This window comes from Cetorhinus maximus, chromosome 7 (assembly GCF_964194155.1).
Source record: "Cetorhinus maximus chromosome 7, sCetMax3.hap1.1, whole genome shotgun sequence".
Lineage (NCBI taxonomy): Eukaryota > Metazoa > Chordata > Chondrichthyes > Lamniformes > Cetorhinidae > Cetorhinus > Cetorhinus maximus.
In genome coordinates this window covers 83425130-83437820 of record NC_135885.1, presented here as the reverse complement: position 1 = coordinate 83437820, position 12691 = coordinate 83425130, and the positions used below count along the sequence as shown (strand labels likewise).

General features: G+C 51.0%; 1 protein-coding gene across 1 annotated transcript in view; it reads left to right on the top strand.

Moving 5' to 3' along the window:
• mre11a (MRE11 homolog A, double strand break repair nuclease) overlaps window positions 1-12691 on the top strand; it is a 117949-nt gene that overhangs the window by 13220 nt on the left and 92038 nt on the right. The window contains exon 5 of the mRNA XM_078545777.1: window positions 8578-8665. Within this exon, the coding sequence (XP_078401903.1) occupies window positions 8578-8665 (88 nt within the window). The remainder of the gene's footprint in view (window positions 1-8577; window positions 8666-12691) is intronic.

The window sequence follows — 12691 nt, the reverse complement described above, 5'->3', positions numbered from 1 at the left end:
TCTCCAGCCAATTCAATTCACTCCACGTGATATTAAGTAACAGCTGAAGGTACTGGCTACTGCAAAGACTATGGGCCCTGACAATATTCCGGAAATAGCACTGAAAACTTGTGCTCCAGAACTCGCTGCCCCCCATGCCAATCTGTTCCGATTCAGCTACAACCGTGGCATCTACCCGGCTATGTGGAAAATTGCCCAGGTATGTCCTGTACACAAAAAGCAGGACAAATCCAACTCGGCCAGTCACTGCCCCATTAGTCTACTCTTGATCATCTGTAAAGTAATGGAAGGGGTCATCAACAGTGCTATCAATCGGCACGTGCTTAGCAATAATCCTGCTCACTGATGCCTAGTTTTGGTTCCGCCAGGGCCACCTCATTGCAGCCTTGGTTGAAACGTGGACAAAAGAGACGAACTCCTGAGCTGAGGTGAGAGTGACTGCTCTTGACATCAAGGTTGAATTTGACCAAGTGTAGCATCAAGGAGCCCAAGCAAAACTAGAGTCAATGGGAATCAGGGGGAAATCTCTCCACTGGTTATAATCATACCTAGCACAAAGGAGGATGGTTGTGGTTGTTGAAGGTCAGTCATCTCAGCTCCAGGACGTCAATGCAGGAGTTCCTCAAGATAGTGTCCTCGGCCCAACCACCTTCAGCTGCTTCATCAATGACCTTCCCTCCCATCATAAGGTCAGAAGTGGGGATGTTTGCTGATGATTGCACAATGTTCAGCATCATTCGCCATTCCTCAGATACTGAAGCAGTCCATGTCCAAATGCAGCAAGACCTGGACAATATCTAGGCTTGGTTTGGCAAGTGGCAAGTAACATTTGCGTCACAAGTGCCAGGCAATGACCATCTCCAACAAGAGAGAATCTAACCATCGCACCTTGAGGGTTCAATGGCTTTCCCATCACTGAATCCCCCACTATCAACATCCTGGGGGTTGCCATTGACCAGAAAGTGAACTGGACTAGCGGTATAAACACTGTAGCAACAAGAGCAGGCAGAGGCTAGGAATCCTGCGATGAGTAAGTCAACTCCTGGCTCCCCAAAGCCTGTTGACCAGCTACAAGGCATAAGTCAGGAGTGCGATAGAATACTCCCCACCTGCCTAGATAAGTGCAGCTCCAACAATGCTTAAGAAGCTTGACACTGTCCAGGACAAAGCAGTCTGTTTGATTGGCACCACATCCACAAACATGCACTCCCTCCACCACCGATGCACGGTAGCAGCAGTATCCACGATCTTCAAATGCACTGCAGGAATTCACCAAGGCTTCTTAGACAGCACCTTCCAAACCCACGGCAACTGCCATCTAGACAGACAAGAGCAGCAGATAGATGGGAACACTTGGAAGCTCGCCTCCAAGTCACTCACCATCCTGACTTGGAAATATGTCGCCGTTCCTTCACTGTCGCTAGGTTAAAATCCTGGAACTCCCTCCCTACCAGCAATGTGGGTGTACCTACACCACCTGGACTGCAGCGGTTCAAGAAGGTAGCTCATCACCACCTTCTCAAGGACAACTAGGGTTGGGCAGTAATTGCTGGCCCAGCCAACGAAGCCCACATGCCAAGAATGAATTTTAAAAAAAATGCTCTTTTCTCTTTCCTTTTCTCTGTCTTGAAATTCCAGCTGTAGCCTCTTCTGTTCAAACTATATTTTTGCTAAAGCTAGTTTGCCTGTTTCTGGTTCTATATTTATCTGTAGATCTTTCAATTCAATTTCAGGATTGTTGACCACTAGACTTCCGGTTTAAGTTCTATGCCCAACTGCCTAGCTACACTTTTCAAGTCGTCAGTGGATAATGCCTTTAAACTTTTCCAAGTTAGTTCACTCTGTTTGAAAAACACTAGCGTCTAAAGTGGTCATTTTGATTGGGAACATTAGCACACAAGAAAACTGAATTGGCGCCTTTAAATTAATTAATTAAATTAAAAGGGGATTAATTAAGTTCCCACGTCTCATTCGTCTATGGGTTCAAATGCCAGATGTAAGCGCTGAAATATCTGTTACAACTGGGTTGGGAGGGGTGAACTGCCTCCTCTTCGTCCCTCCTGGGTTGAGTATACAGAGTTTGAATTTAAGAAAGCGGTATTGCCTATTCAATATATATACTTGTGACTTGGCGTAGGAAATAAGGCAGCCAGGTTTCTTAAGTTAACAGGTAAAGAATTAGTTTTATTGCTAAAACTCACATAAGTGAAGATGCCAAAATTATTTACAAAAGGTTTAAATTGTACAAATATGACCGACTACCCATTAATACAAAAACAATATGCACATAACCCTACCACCTGTCTCCCCCTCCCCCAGGAACGCAAAAAATAAATAAAGTTCTGCAGAGTATCGGATCTTAAAACTTGGCCAAGGAAAAATTATTAAAGTCAGAAAGAAAAATCGTGGATAGTTCAGCTTGTTTACAGCTGAAGGGTCACTTTCCTGCTGCTGGTACTAGGGTTCTCACTGGAACAGTCATGGTTTGTTGACTTTCTTTTTCTCTTTGAGACAGTGTTGTTGATTCGGAATCCTTTATGAACTCTTGTTTTGCAACAATGATTTCTCCTGGTGAGTTTTCAAATCACAATCAGCTTAGCTTTGATGAGGGAGGTGTCAGGGAAAAAGAGAGGGGTCAAGGCTGTTGCACCTTCTATCCCTGTAGCAGTCTGTCTCACTGTTAGTTCAAATTCAGTGTTATTATATCCTAGAGCTGGGACATGTGACCTCTCTCTGGATTCAATCTGGGTTTATCTCAGTCACTCTCTGAGAGCTCCATAGAACCTGGGAATAATTTTTCATTTAAGGAACTAAGTGCGGTGGCGGGCGGTTTCAGTGGCGCCCACTCCACTGGCCGGAATGGTGGGAACTCGAGCCCGATCCCACACTTGGAGGGTCATTAATTATGCACATGCGAGTATTGGGCCGAATCACCTGGCGGTCTGGGAGTTGATTCGTCCGCCCACCGTCAGCTGGCGGGGTCGAAGGTCCAGGTGTCATATTTAAAGGCCAGTCCAACGCACAATCTCACTCTCTCCAGCCCACCTTTCTTCCAGACACGTGCAGAGTTGTCTTGTAGCCAGGAGAAGAAGGCCAAGAGCCTCAAGAAGAAGACAGCACTGCGTTTCACCCACTAGGCCTTTCAAGCCTTGATCAGAGGAATGCAGGCGCACAGGCAAGTCCTGTATCCCAGGGATGACTGCAGGAAGCGCAGCAGCCTCACCTCTCCGGCCTAGGAGGCCATCGCAGAGCAGGTCAGCGCGGCTGGCTACCGTGCCCAAAACTCCATCCAGTGCAGGAAGAGGATGAATGATCTCATCCGCTCCGCCAGGGAATGTCATCCTTGAACTCCCTCCAATCTCAAACTCTCATCATGGCATCATGCACTCAAACTGCTACTCTCCTCAGGGATCTCGCACAACCGTTAGTGGGGGGGCACATATCAGCACTCGTTCTCTCACTGAGACTTTCGCATCACCATCAACCCATCTATCATGTTACTCACACTCCATCCTCTGGCCCTTCTGGGGAGGGTTCACCACGCACAGGGGACATGCATCTCACCCAACCTCTGCTCCATCTTTTCTCATCATATGCCTTTCTTCTTTATACTGTTCAAGCTGGCACACAACAGACGCGAGAGATCGCAGACCAGGGGAGGGATGGCCAACATCATTGCCCTCACTGAGTATGAGGAGGCTGCCTGAGCTGGCTGGGGAGGACAGGCATCGCTCCTGTGGGGAAGGGGAGATCAGCCTCTCCCAGCAACCCAGCACGGATCACAGATCCATCACCTCATCAAATCTTGACATTCACAGCGAGTCTCATGCAGTCTTATCTGGCTCATGCTCATTAACTGAAACTATTTTCTATTCTCTAGGCAGCAGCAGATCAAGGCCCTAAAGCCAATTGAGCACCAGTGCGAGCCCCCTAGACCACATCTGAAGAGGAAGCTCTGGAAGAACCGTCACGGCGCTCACACACACCCTCCACCAGCTCAGAGAGACACACGTCAGTGAGGCACAGCCGTAGATTAGGCTCACTTTCTGGAGGACACCTCACTGACACATCCCCGCAGCAGTCGGAGACAGGGACAGCCCAGGTCTCTGGCACTCGGAGGGCTGCTGGAGACCAGCCACCGGCTCAGTCCGAGTCAGATGATGAATCTCTGGAAGCAGCCACCAACACAATGCTGGAGCTTCAACGACAGGTGGTGGAACATCAGGCAGAGATTCAACAGTCACTCGGCAGGCTAGGGTGAACAATGAGATCATTATAGGAAGGCTGGCGACCACCATGGAGACCTTGGTCCAGCAGGTCTTGCGGATTTGCACTTGACCCTGCACTCCATGGCCACACACCATCAAGATGTAGGTGACATGGGGACGAGGCACCTTGACCTCCCTCCAGTTGCACCATTGCCTACAGGATTTAGGGCGGGGCCCATGGGTCCCACCGGGAGGATGAGCATCAGCTGGACACCCTGGGGGGCCTGCTCTCGGGACACTCCAAGGGTGTGCAGCTGCTCACAGCCCCCTCTGCCTGTGACCCCATCCACTCCAGCTTCTCAGGCCGCCGAAAGCGCTTCTACCCTGAGCAGGTGACCCTAATCAGGCCAGGGCACTCCAGGCCTCTGGCTATCAGAGGATGTCCGCCAAGGCCATCGCAGACATCAGGACGTAGCAATCAACAGGCTGCCTCAACCTCTGCAGATGTCGGGGCTGCAACCCAGGCATAGCGATTGAGTTAGGAAAGTTAAGAAAAATTGATGTCACTTTTGGGTCACGGGTGTGCTATACATGTAACTAAATTGCACTTTTGTGAATATATTTGATGGTTATATCAATGTTTTGGGCAACTGAAGGTGTTGTGATTTTGTGTATTGGAATCCTCTTATTTCAAGGTTTAACAATCCTCCCACTCTGTGATAGTGTCCCAGTGAGATTCACATCCTGTGATGTCAACCTCAGTTGAGCTAGTCTGCACATCCTTGTGTGATGTCAGGGAGATGTGTTTACATCTTTATTGTAAGTGTGTGATGTAAGCATTTTAACCCTTCAAGGGACACCATTGGGTGAGGACAACTCATCAGCATTGATATTCTAGTGACATTTGTGACTCCTCAGTGGGAGTAGCTGAAGAAAAGACATGCGCAGGAGGAGGAGGCGATCCCTTGGCATGTCCACATCTCAGTCGCAGCGGTGTTTGCATCATTAGATGGTGGCGAAGGCTTCAAGACTTCTCTTGCATTGATCTTGTTCCTCAGTGGGCCCTCAGTTCCCAGAGTGAGCTCACTCACAGGGCCCCACGGACCAAAGCAAAGATCATGGCGATTCATGGGGCCAGAACACGCAAATGTGAATGCAGGACTCATTCTCGCTGCAAGTGGGTGGATATTCCCTGAGATTAAAGTAAATGGCATTGAGGGCTAGGAGAGATGTGGTCATTTTCCCTCACTTAACTTTACTCTTTCTGGAACCTGTTAGCAATTAAAGTATCACGGGCACGTCTCCCATGTCTTCCTTCCTCCATGGCGTAGTCGTGCTCATACTGACCCTCTGCAGCCTCCTGAGTTCCTGGGCTTCTGATCTTCATCCTCCGATGAAAATCTCAGGCACCTGGGAGTGGCTCAGGATGTAGGAGTCATGGCAGCTCCCAGGGTACCGCGCACAAACGTGCAGTATATGCTTCTGGTGATCACACACCAGTTGTACGTTGATGGAATGATAGCCCTTGTGGTTTATTAACATTAGGGGCTGCTGCCATGGAGCTTGTATAGCCACATGGGTGCAGTCTCTTGCAGCCTGCACTCTTGGGAAGCCTGAGATGGCGGCGAAGCTGGTGAATCTCGCAGCCTGGATATCTTTGTCCAGAGCAAACCTGACATAATGATGGGCCTTCCTGTAATGGGCATCTGTGACTTCCTTTATGCATCAATGTGTTGTGGACTAAGAGATGCTGCACAGGTTCCCTCTTGGAAAGAAGCAGAGGCAAAGAAATTTAGTGCTGCGGTTACCTTCAATGTCATTGGCAGGTGATACCCTCAAACTCCACGTGGCGTCAGGTCTTCATGAAGAATGTGGCATATGTGATGTACCAGAGCTTGAGGCATGTGCAGACATGCATGGCACTGCCTCTCACTCACTTGTAAATAGGAGACTCTTCTACGATAAACCTTAGGTCTGGCGAGTTGCCGCCATTGTCTGGCTCTCTCCTCCTCATGCTCTGGCTCTGTTTGACCATATCCCTCCTGCTGGAGCTGCGCGCGGAGTTGCTTCTCCCTTCTTCGCCTTCTCCATTGCATTTGGACCCTGACAGGCAACATTGAGCCCTGGATCCATATGTACTTTTGCCTTCTCTCTGAAAGGAAACATTGAAGACATTAATAATTCAAGGGGCAAGAAAATGAAGCTCAGAAGATGAAACGTATGTAAACTAAGAATCCATAGTTTTTCCTGCCCTACTTGTATGGTGGCTGATGTCACCTTGTCCCTGAGACACTAGCACGTAGAGGTGACAAGATGGCATTGCAGATATGTAACATCTTGAGCCCTGCATGGAATGCTAACGTTTAATTGAGATGAGTGGCTAAACCTAGCTCTGTGCTCCAATCTCTGATATGTAATATTAATGACCAGTCAGCATTTTTGCACTCATTTATGGGATATGGGCATCACTGGCTAGGCCAGCATTTATTGCCCATCCCTAGTTGCCCTTAAGAAGGTAGTGGTGAGCTGCCTTCTTGAACCACTGCAGTCCATGTGGTGTAGGTACACCCACAGTGCTGTTAGGGAGGGAGTTCCAGGATTTTGACCCAGTGACAGTGAAGGAACAGCGATATATTTCCAAGTCAGGATGGTGAGAGACTTGGGGGGGAACTTGCAGGCGGTGGTGTTCCCATGTGTCTGTTGTGAGTGGATGCCCTTTGGCTCATTAGGAGTGTCAAATCTGGTAAATACGTGACAGGCCTTCATTAATGGAATGCCATATGTGTTGCATCTGTGCCTCCTTCACTATTGCCTGCATTCCCAAATTCTACATTCCTGTGTGTTACTCTTGAAATGTTTTTGTTAAGTTCTCAACCACCGAACCCATAGAGAGTTCGGCCTTGGAGTTTCAGGGCATAGACCACATCCATGGCGGTAACGGTCTTGCGTTTAGCGTGTTCCGTGTAGGTGACCGAGTCTCGGATGATATTTTCCAAGAAAACCTTGAGAACCCCGCGAGTTTCCTCTTAAATAAGGCCGGAGATGCGCTTAACGCCCCCGCGACGAGCGAGGCGGCGAATGGCAGGTTTAGTGATTCCCTGGATATTATCTCGGAGGACTTTCCGGTGCCGTTTCGCACCCCCTTTACCGAGACCTTTCCCGCCTTTGCCTCTACCGGACATCACACCCGGAGAAGAGACTGTGATGTGAAGCTAATGAGTTCTGAGTAGCCCTTTAACAGTGCTAATGAAGCCATTGGCTTTCAGTGGCTTTCATTGCAAGGAGCTCTTTCCCCTTTCTTTCTAAGCAGACTCCTGCTCGCTCCTGTGGCAACAAGAAGTTAGAGGGTGACCCCAGAAAGGCCCCCTTGTGTTCACCCTCACTGCCATTCCGCAGCCTCCCCATTGCCCCCCTCATGTTTGCCTTTCCCCCTCATTGTCATTCACAGCCTTCCTTCCCCATGCCCACCTTGTGTTCAGCACCCCACCTCACCTCACAGCACATCCTGGTTGAAATGCTAGTTCCTGAAAGTGCAGGCCTGCATGAGTTCCACAGCACAGTGGTGTTCTTCGGGACAATGTAGGCAAAGAGCACGAACAGACCAACCCTACAGCCCCAGCAGTGTGGCGTTCATCACAAGAAGACTGGCACAGCTCTATGGCAGGTAGGATATGTTAGTTGCACTCACTTCGAAGTTACCAGTGAACCGAGGTCCGACTTGTGCACACCTCTCCTTTGCAAAGAGGTTTGAGGCCATTGTAATTTCCTACTGGCATGAAGCAAGATTGGCAGGCATGGCAAGATTTCAGCGCAGCTGTTTTAACGAGCATTCATGAGATGTTAATGAATGCAAATGGTGTTGGCGCCACTAGTTGATGGGATAACCAACCCACCATAAACCCACCATCGGGAGAATTGCGAGCTGTTTTTACGCTGGAGGATTTCTGATTTTTTGCCTGCTGCTGGATTCTCCGCTCCTGCCCGCCACAAAATCCGCTGCGGGCTGGATGGGAAAATTCCATCCTGTGTCTCCAGAAAGCAGCTTGTGTCCTTCACACATTCAACATGGTAGCTGCTGTAGGCCAGTGTCCTTTGCTTAGCAAAAGTGTTCTTTTCAAAAAGTTCAAATATATACATGTCCAGCTGATTACATTATAAATTAATATTCTATATAATGCATCTTCATAACACAGGGAAGGAATGGTGATAAGCCAGAACAGTGTGTGGCTTGGAGGGGGACTTGCAGGCGTGTTCCCATGCATTTACTGTCCTTGTCCTTCTAGGTGGCAGAGATCACAGACCCGGCTTTTTGACAAAAAACTGAAACTTTGTTTTCCTCATAACTATTTGCTATCTTAATTCTTTTCAGATTTCCCTGGGTAAACTATCAAGATGGAAATTTAAATGTCTCTATTCCTGTTTTCAGTGTTCATGGGAACCACGATGACCCTACAGGGGTAAGATTGTTTCCAATTACTTTACAAAATGAAGTCATAGAATCATAATGGCACACAAGGAGGCCATTCGGCTCCTCGAATACATGCCAGCCATCTAGAGCAAAGTTGTAATGTTTGATTACATACACGTCAGTGTACCCTATTGTATTATATTTGCTATGTTTATTAAAAACTAGTGTTTGCAGAATCCGTTTTTGATGGAAATCCAATGAAAGGGGTGATGAACTAATCCACTTTATCAGCTGTGAACTACATTTAGGAGGTATTTCATGGAATCATAGAATGGTTACAGCACAGAGGAGATCATTTGGCCCACTGAGTCCATGCTGGTTTTCTGCAAGAGCAAATTAATTAATTCCACTTTTTGACCTTCTCAACATAGCTCTGCGATTTTGTTACTTTTGGTACTCATCCAACTCCCTTTTGAAAGCCACAATTGAATTTGCTTCCACCACTCTTTTAGGCAGTGCATTCTGGATCAAAACCACGCTGCATTGTAAAAACATCATCTTTAGATAATTATTTTAAATCAATGAGCTCTGGTTTTTGACCATTCATTACTGAACAAAAGCTGGCATTTTCTTATTAAAGAAGTATTTGGGGGATCTTGCAAGGAGTTAGGGGAAAGGAGATGTATAAATTAAGGGACTGATGGCTTCCCCACAATCCTGGGAATTGGGGACACGATACATGAGAGAAAGTAGCAGTACACTGGTAACACAAGTCATGCCCTTGGAATCCCAAGCAGCAAAAATTGTAAGTGAACTGCAGCCTTTATTTTTGTATCTTTCATTAGCGCATGTATTCATCCATGAGGTATTTCCTCATTTCACTGCCTCCCTTTGCTACACATTCTTGATTCTGTCCGTCTGTTTTCATGATTAATCCTCTTTGGAAAGCAAAATTATGGAAATGCAGCATATAGTAATGATCTTTGAGTGGTTATTCTATCCTGCTGTCACTGAAGTATCCAAATAAAATACTGTATTTCAAGGGGCCAATAATGTTAACCCAAAATCAAACTGATGGCTTCAGCTATCTCCCTGTCTGTCTCTGTGTCTCTCTCTCTCTCTCTCTCTCTCTCTCTCTCTCTCTCTGTCCCTCTCTCTCTCTCTCACTCTCTCTGTCCCTCTCTCTGTGTCTCTCTTTGTGTTACTCTCTCTTTGTGTCAGTCTGTGTCTTTCTCTCGCTCTCGCGTGCTCTCTCTCTCTGTCCGTCCCTCTCTCCTTCTCTGTATTTGTGTATGTCTCTCTCTCCCTCTCTCTCTCTGTCTCTCTCTCTTTCTGCCTCTGTGTCTCTCTCTCTCTCTCTCTCTGCATTTCTCTGCCTGTCCCCCTCTCTCTAGCTGTCCCCCTCTCTCTGCCTGTGCCCCTCTCTCTGCCTGTGCCCCTCTCTCTGCCTGTGCCCCTCTCTCTGCCTGTGCCCCTCCCTCTGCCTGTCCCCTTCTCTCTGCCTGTCCCCCTCTCTCTGCCTGTCCCCCTCTCTCTGCCTGTCCCCCTCCCTCTGCCTGTCCCCCTTCTCTCCTGCCTGTCCCCCTCTCTCTGCCTGTCCCCCTCTCTCTGCCTGTCCCCCTCTCTCTGCCTGTCCCCCTCTCTCTGCCTGTCCCCCTCTCTCTGCCTGTCCCCCTCTCTCTGCCTGTCCCCCTCTCTCTGCCTGTCCCCCTCTCTCTGCCTGTCCCCCTCTCTCTGCCTGTCCCCCTCTCTCTGCCTGTCCCCCTCTCTCTGCCTGTCCCCCTCTCTCTGCCTGTCCCCCTCTCTCTGCCTGTCCCCCTCTCTCTGCCTGTCCCCCTCTCTCTGCCTGTCCCCCTCTCTCTGCCTGTCCCCCTCTCTCTGCCTGTCCCCCTCTCTCTGCCTGACCCCCTCTCTCTGCCTGTCCCCCTCTCTCTGCCTGTCCCCCTCTCTCTGCCTGTCCCCCTCTCTCTGCCTGTCCCCCTCTCTCTGCCTGTCCCCCTCTCTCTGCCTGTCCCCCTCTCTCTGCCTGTCCCCCTCTCTCTGCCTGTCCCCCTCTCTCTGCCTGTCCCCCTCTCTCTGCCTGTCCCCCTCTCTCTGCCTGTCCCCCCTCTCACTCTCTCTCTGCCTGGCCCCCTCTCTCTCTCACTCTGCCTGGCCCCCTCTCACTCTCTCTCTGCCTGGCCCCCTCTCACTCTCTCTCTGCCTGGCCCCCTCTCACTCTCTCTCTGCCTGGCCCCCTCTCACTCTCTCTCTGCCTGGCCCCCTCTCACTCTCTCTCTGCCTGGCCCCCTCTCACTCTCTCTCTGCCTGGCCCCCTCTCACTCTCTCTCTGCCTGGCCCCCCCTCTCTCTCTCTCTCTGCCTGGCCCCCCCCTCTCTCTCTCTCTCTCTGCCTGGCCCCCCTCTCTCTCTCTCTCTCTCTGCCTGGCCCCCCCTCTCTCTCTCTCTCTCTCTCTGCCTGGCCCCCCCCCTCTCTCTCTCTCTCTCTGCCTGGCCCCCTCTCTCTCTCTCTCTTGCCTGGCCCCCTCTCTCTCTCTCTCTGCCTGGCCCCCTCTCTCTCTCTCTCTGCCTGGCCCCCTCTCTCTCTCTCTCTCTGCCTGGCCCCCCCTCTCTCTCTCTCTGCCTGGCCCCCTCTCTCTCTCTCTCTGCCTGGCCCCCTCTCTCTCTCTCTCTGTTTCCACCTCCCCCTCTCTCTCTCTCTCTCTCTCTCTCTCTCTCTCTTCCCCCGTCTCTCTCTCTCTCTCTTCCCCCGTCTCTCTCTCTCTCTCTCTCTCTTCCCCCGTCTCTCTCTCTCTCTCTCTTCCCCCGTCTCTCTCTCTCTCTCTCTTCCCCCGTCTCTCTCTCTCTCTCTCTCTGTTCCCCCGTCTCTCTCTCTCTCTCTCTCCCCCCCGTCTCTCTCTCTCTCTCTCTTTCTGTTCCCCCCTCTCTGTCTGCCTGGCCCCCTCTCTCTCTCTCTGTTTCCACCTCCCTCTCTCTCTCTCTCTCTCTCTTTCCACCTCCCTCTCTCTCTCTCTCTTCCCCCGTCTCTCTCTCTCTCTCTCTCTCTCTCTCTTCCCCCGTCTCTCTCTTTCTCTCTCTCTCTCTATTCCCCCGTCTCTCTCTCTCTCTCTCTCTGTTCCCCCGTCTCTCTCTCCCTCTCTCTCTCTCTGTTCCCCCGTCTCTCTCTCTCTCTCTCTCTCTCTCTCTGTTCCCCCATCTCCCGCGCTCTCTCTCTGTTGCCCCGTCTCCCGCGCTCTCTCTCAGTTCCCCCGTCTCTCGCGCTCTCTCTCTGTTCCCCCGTCTCTCGCGCTCTCTCTCTGTTCCCCCGTCTCTCGCGCTCTCTCTCTCTGTTCCCCCGTCTCACGCGCTCTCTCTCTCCTTGTTCCCCCGTCTCTCGCGCTCTCTCTCTGTTCCCCCGTCTCCCGCGTGCTCTCTCTCTGTTCCCCCGTCTCCCGCGTGCTCTCTCTCTGTTCCCCCGTCTCTCGCGCTCTCTCTCTGTTCCCCCGTCTCTCGCGCTCTCTCTCTGTTCCCCCGTCTCTCGCGCTCTCTCTCTGTTCCCCCGTCTCTCGCGCTCTCTCTCTGTTCCCCCGTCTCTCGCGCTCTCTCTCTGTTCCCCCGTCTCTCGCGCTCTCTCTCTGTTCCCCCGTCTCTCGCGCTCTCTCTCTGTTCCCCCGTCTCTCGCGCTCTCTCTCTGTTCCCCCGTCTCTCGCGCTCTCTCTCTGTTCCCCCGCCTCTCGCGCTCTCTCTCTGTTCCCCCGTCTCTCGCGCTCTCTCTCTGTTCCCCCGTCTCTCGCGCTCTCTCTCTGTTCCCCCGTCTCTCGCGCTCTCTCTCTGTTCCCCCGTCTCTCGCGCTCTCTCTCTGTTCCCCCGTCTCTCGCGCTCTCTCTCTGTTCCCCCGTCTCTCGCGCTCTCTCTCTGTTCCCCCGTCTCTCGCGCTCTCTCTCTGTTCCCCCGTCTCTCTCGCTCTCTCTCTGTTCCCCCGTCTCTCGCGCTCTCTCTCTGTTCCCCCGTCTCTCGCGCTCTCTCTCTGTTCCCCCGTCTCTCGCGTTCTCTCTCTGTTCCCCCGTCTCTCGCGCTCTCTCTCTGTTCCCCCGTCT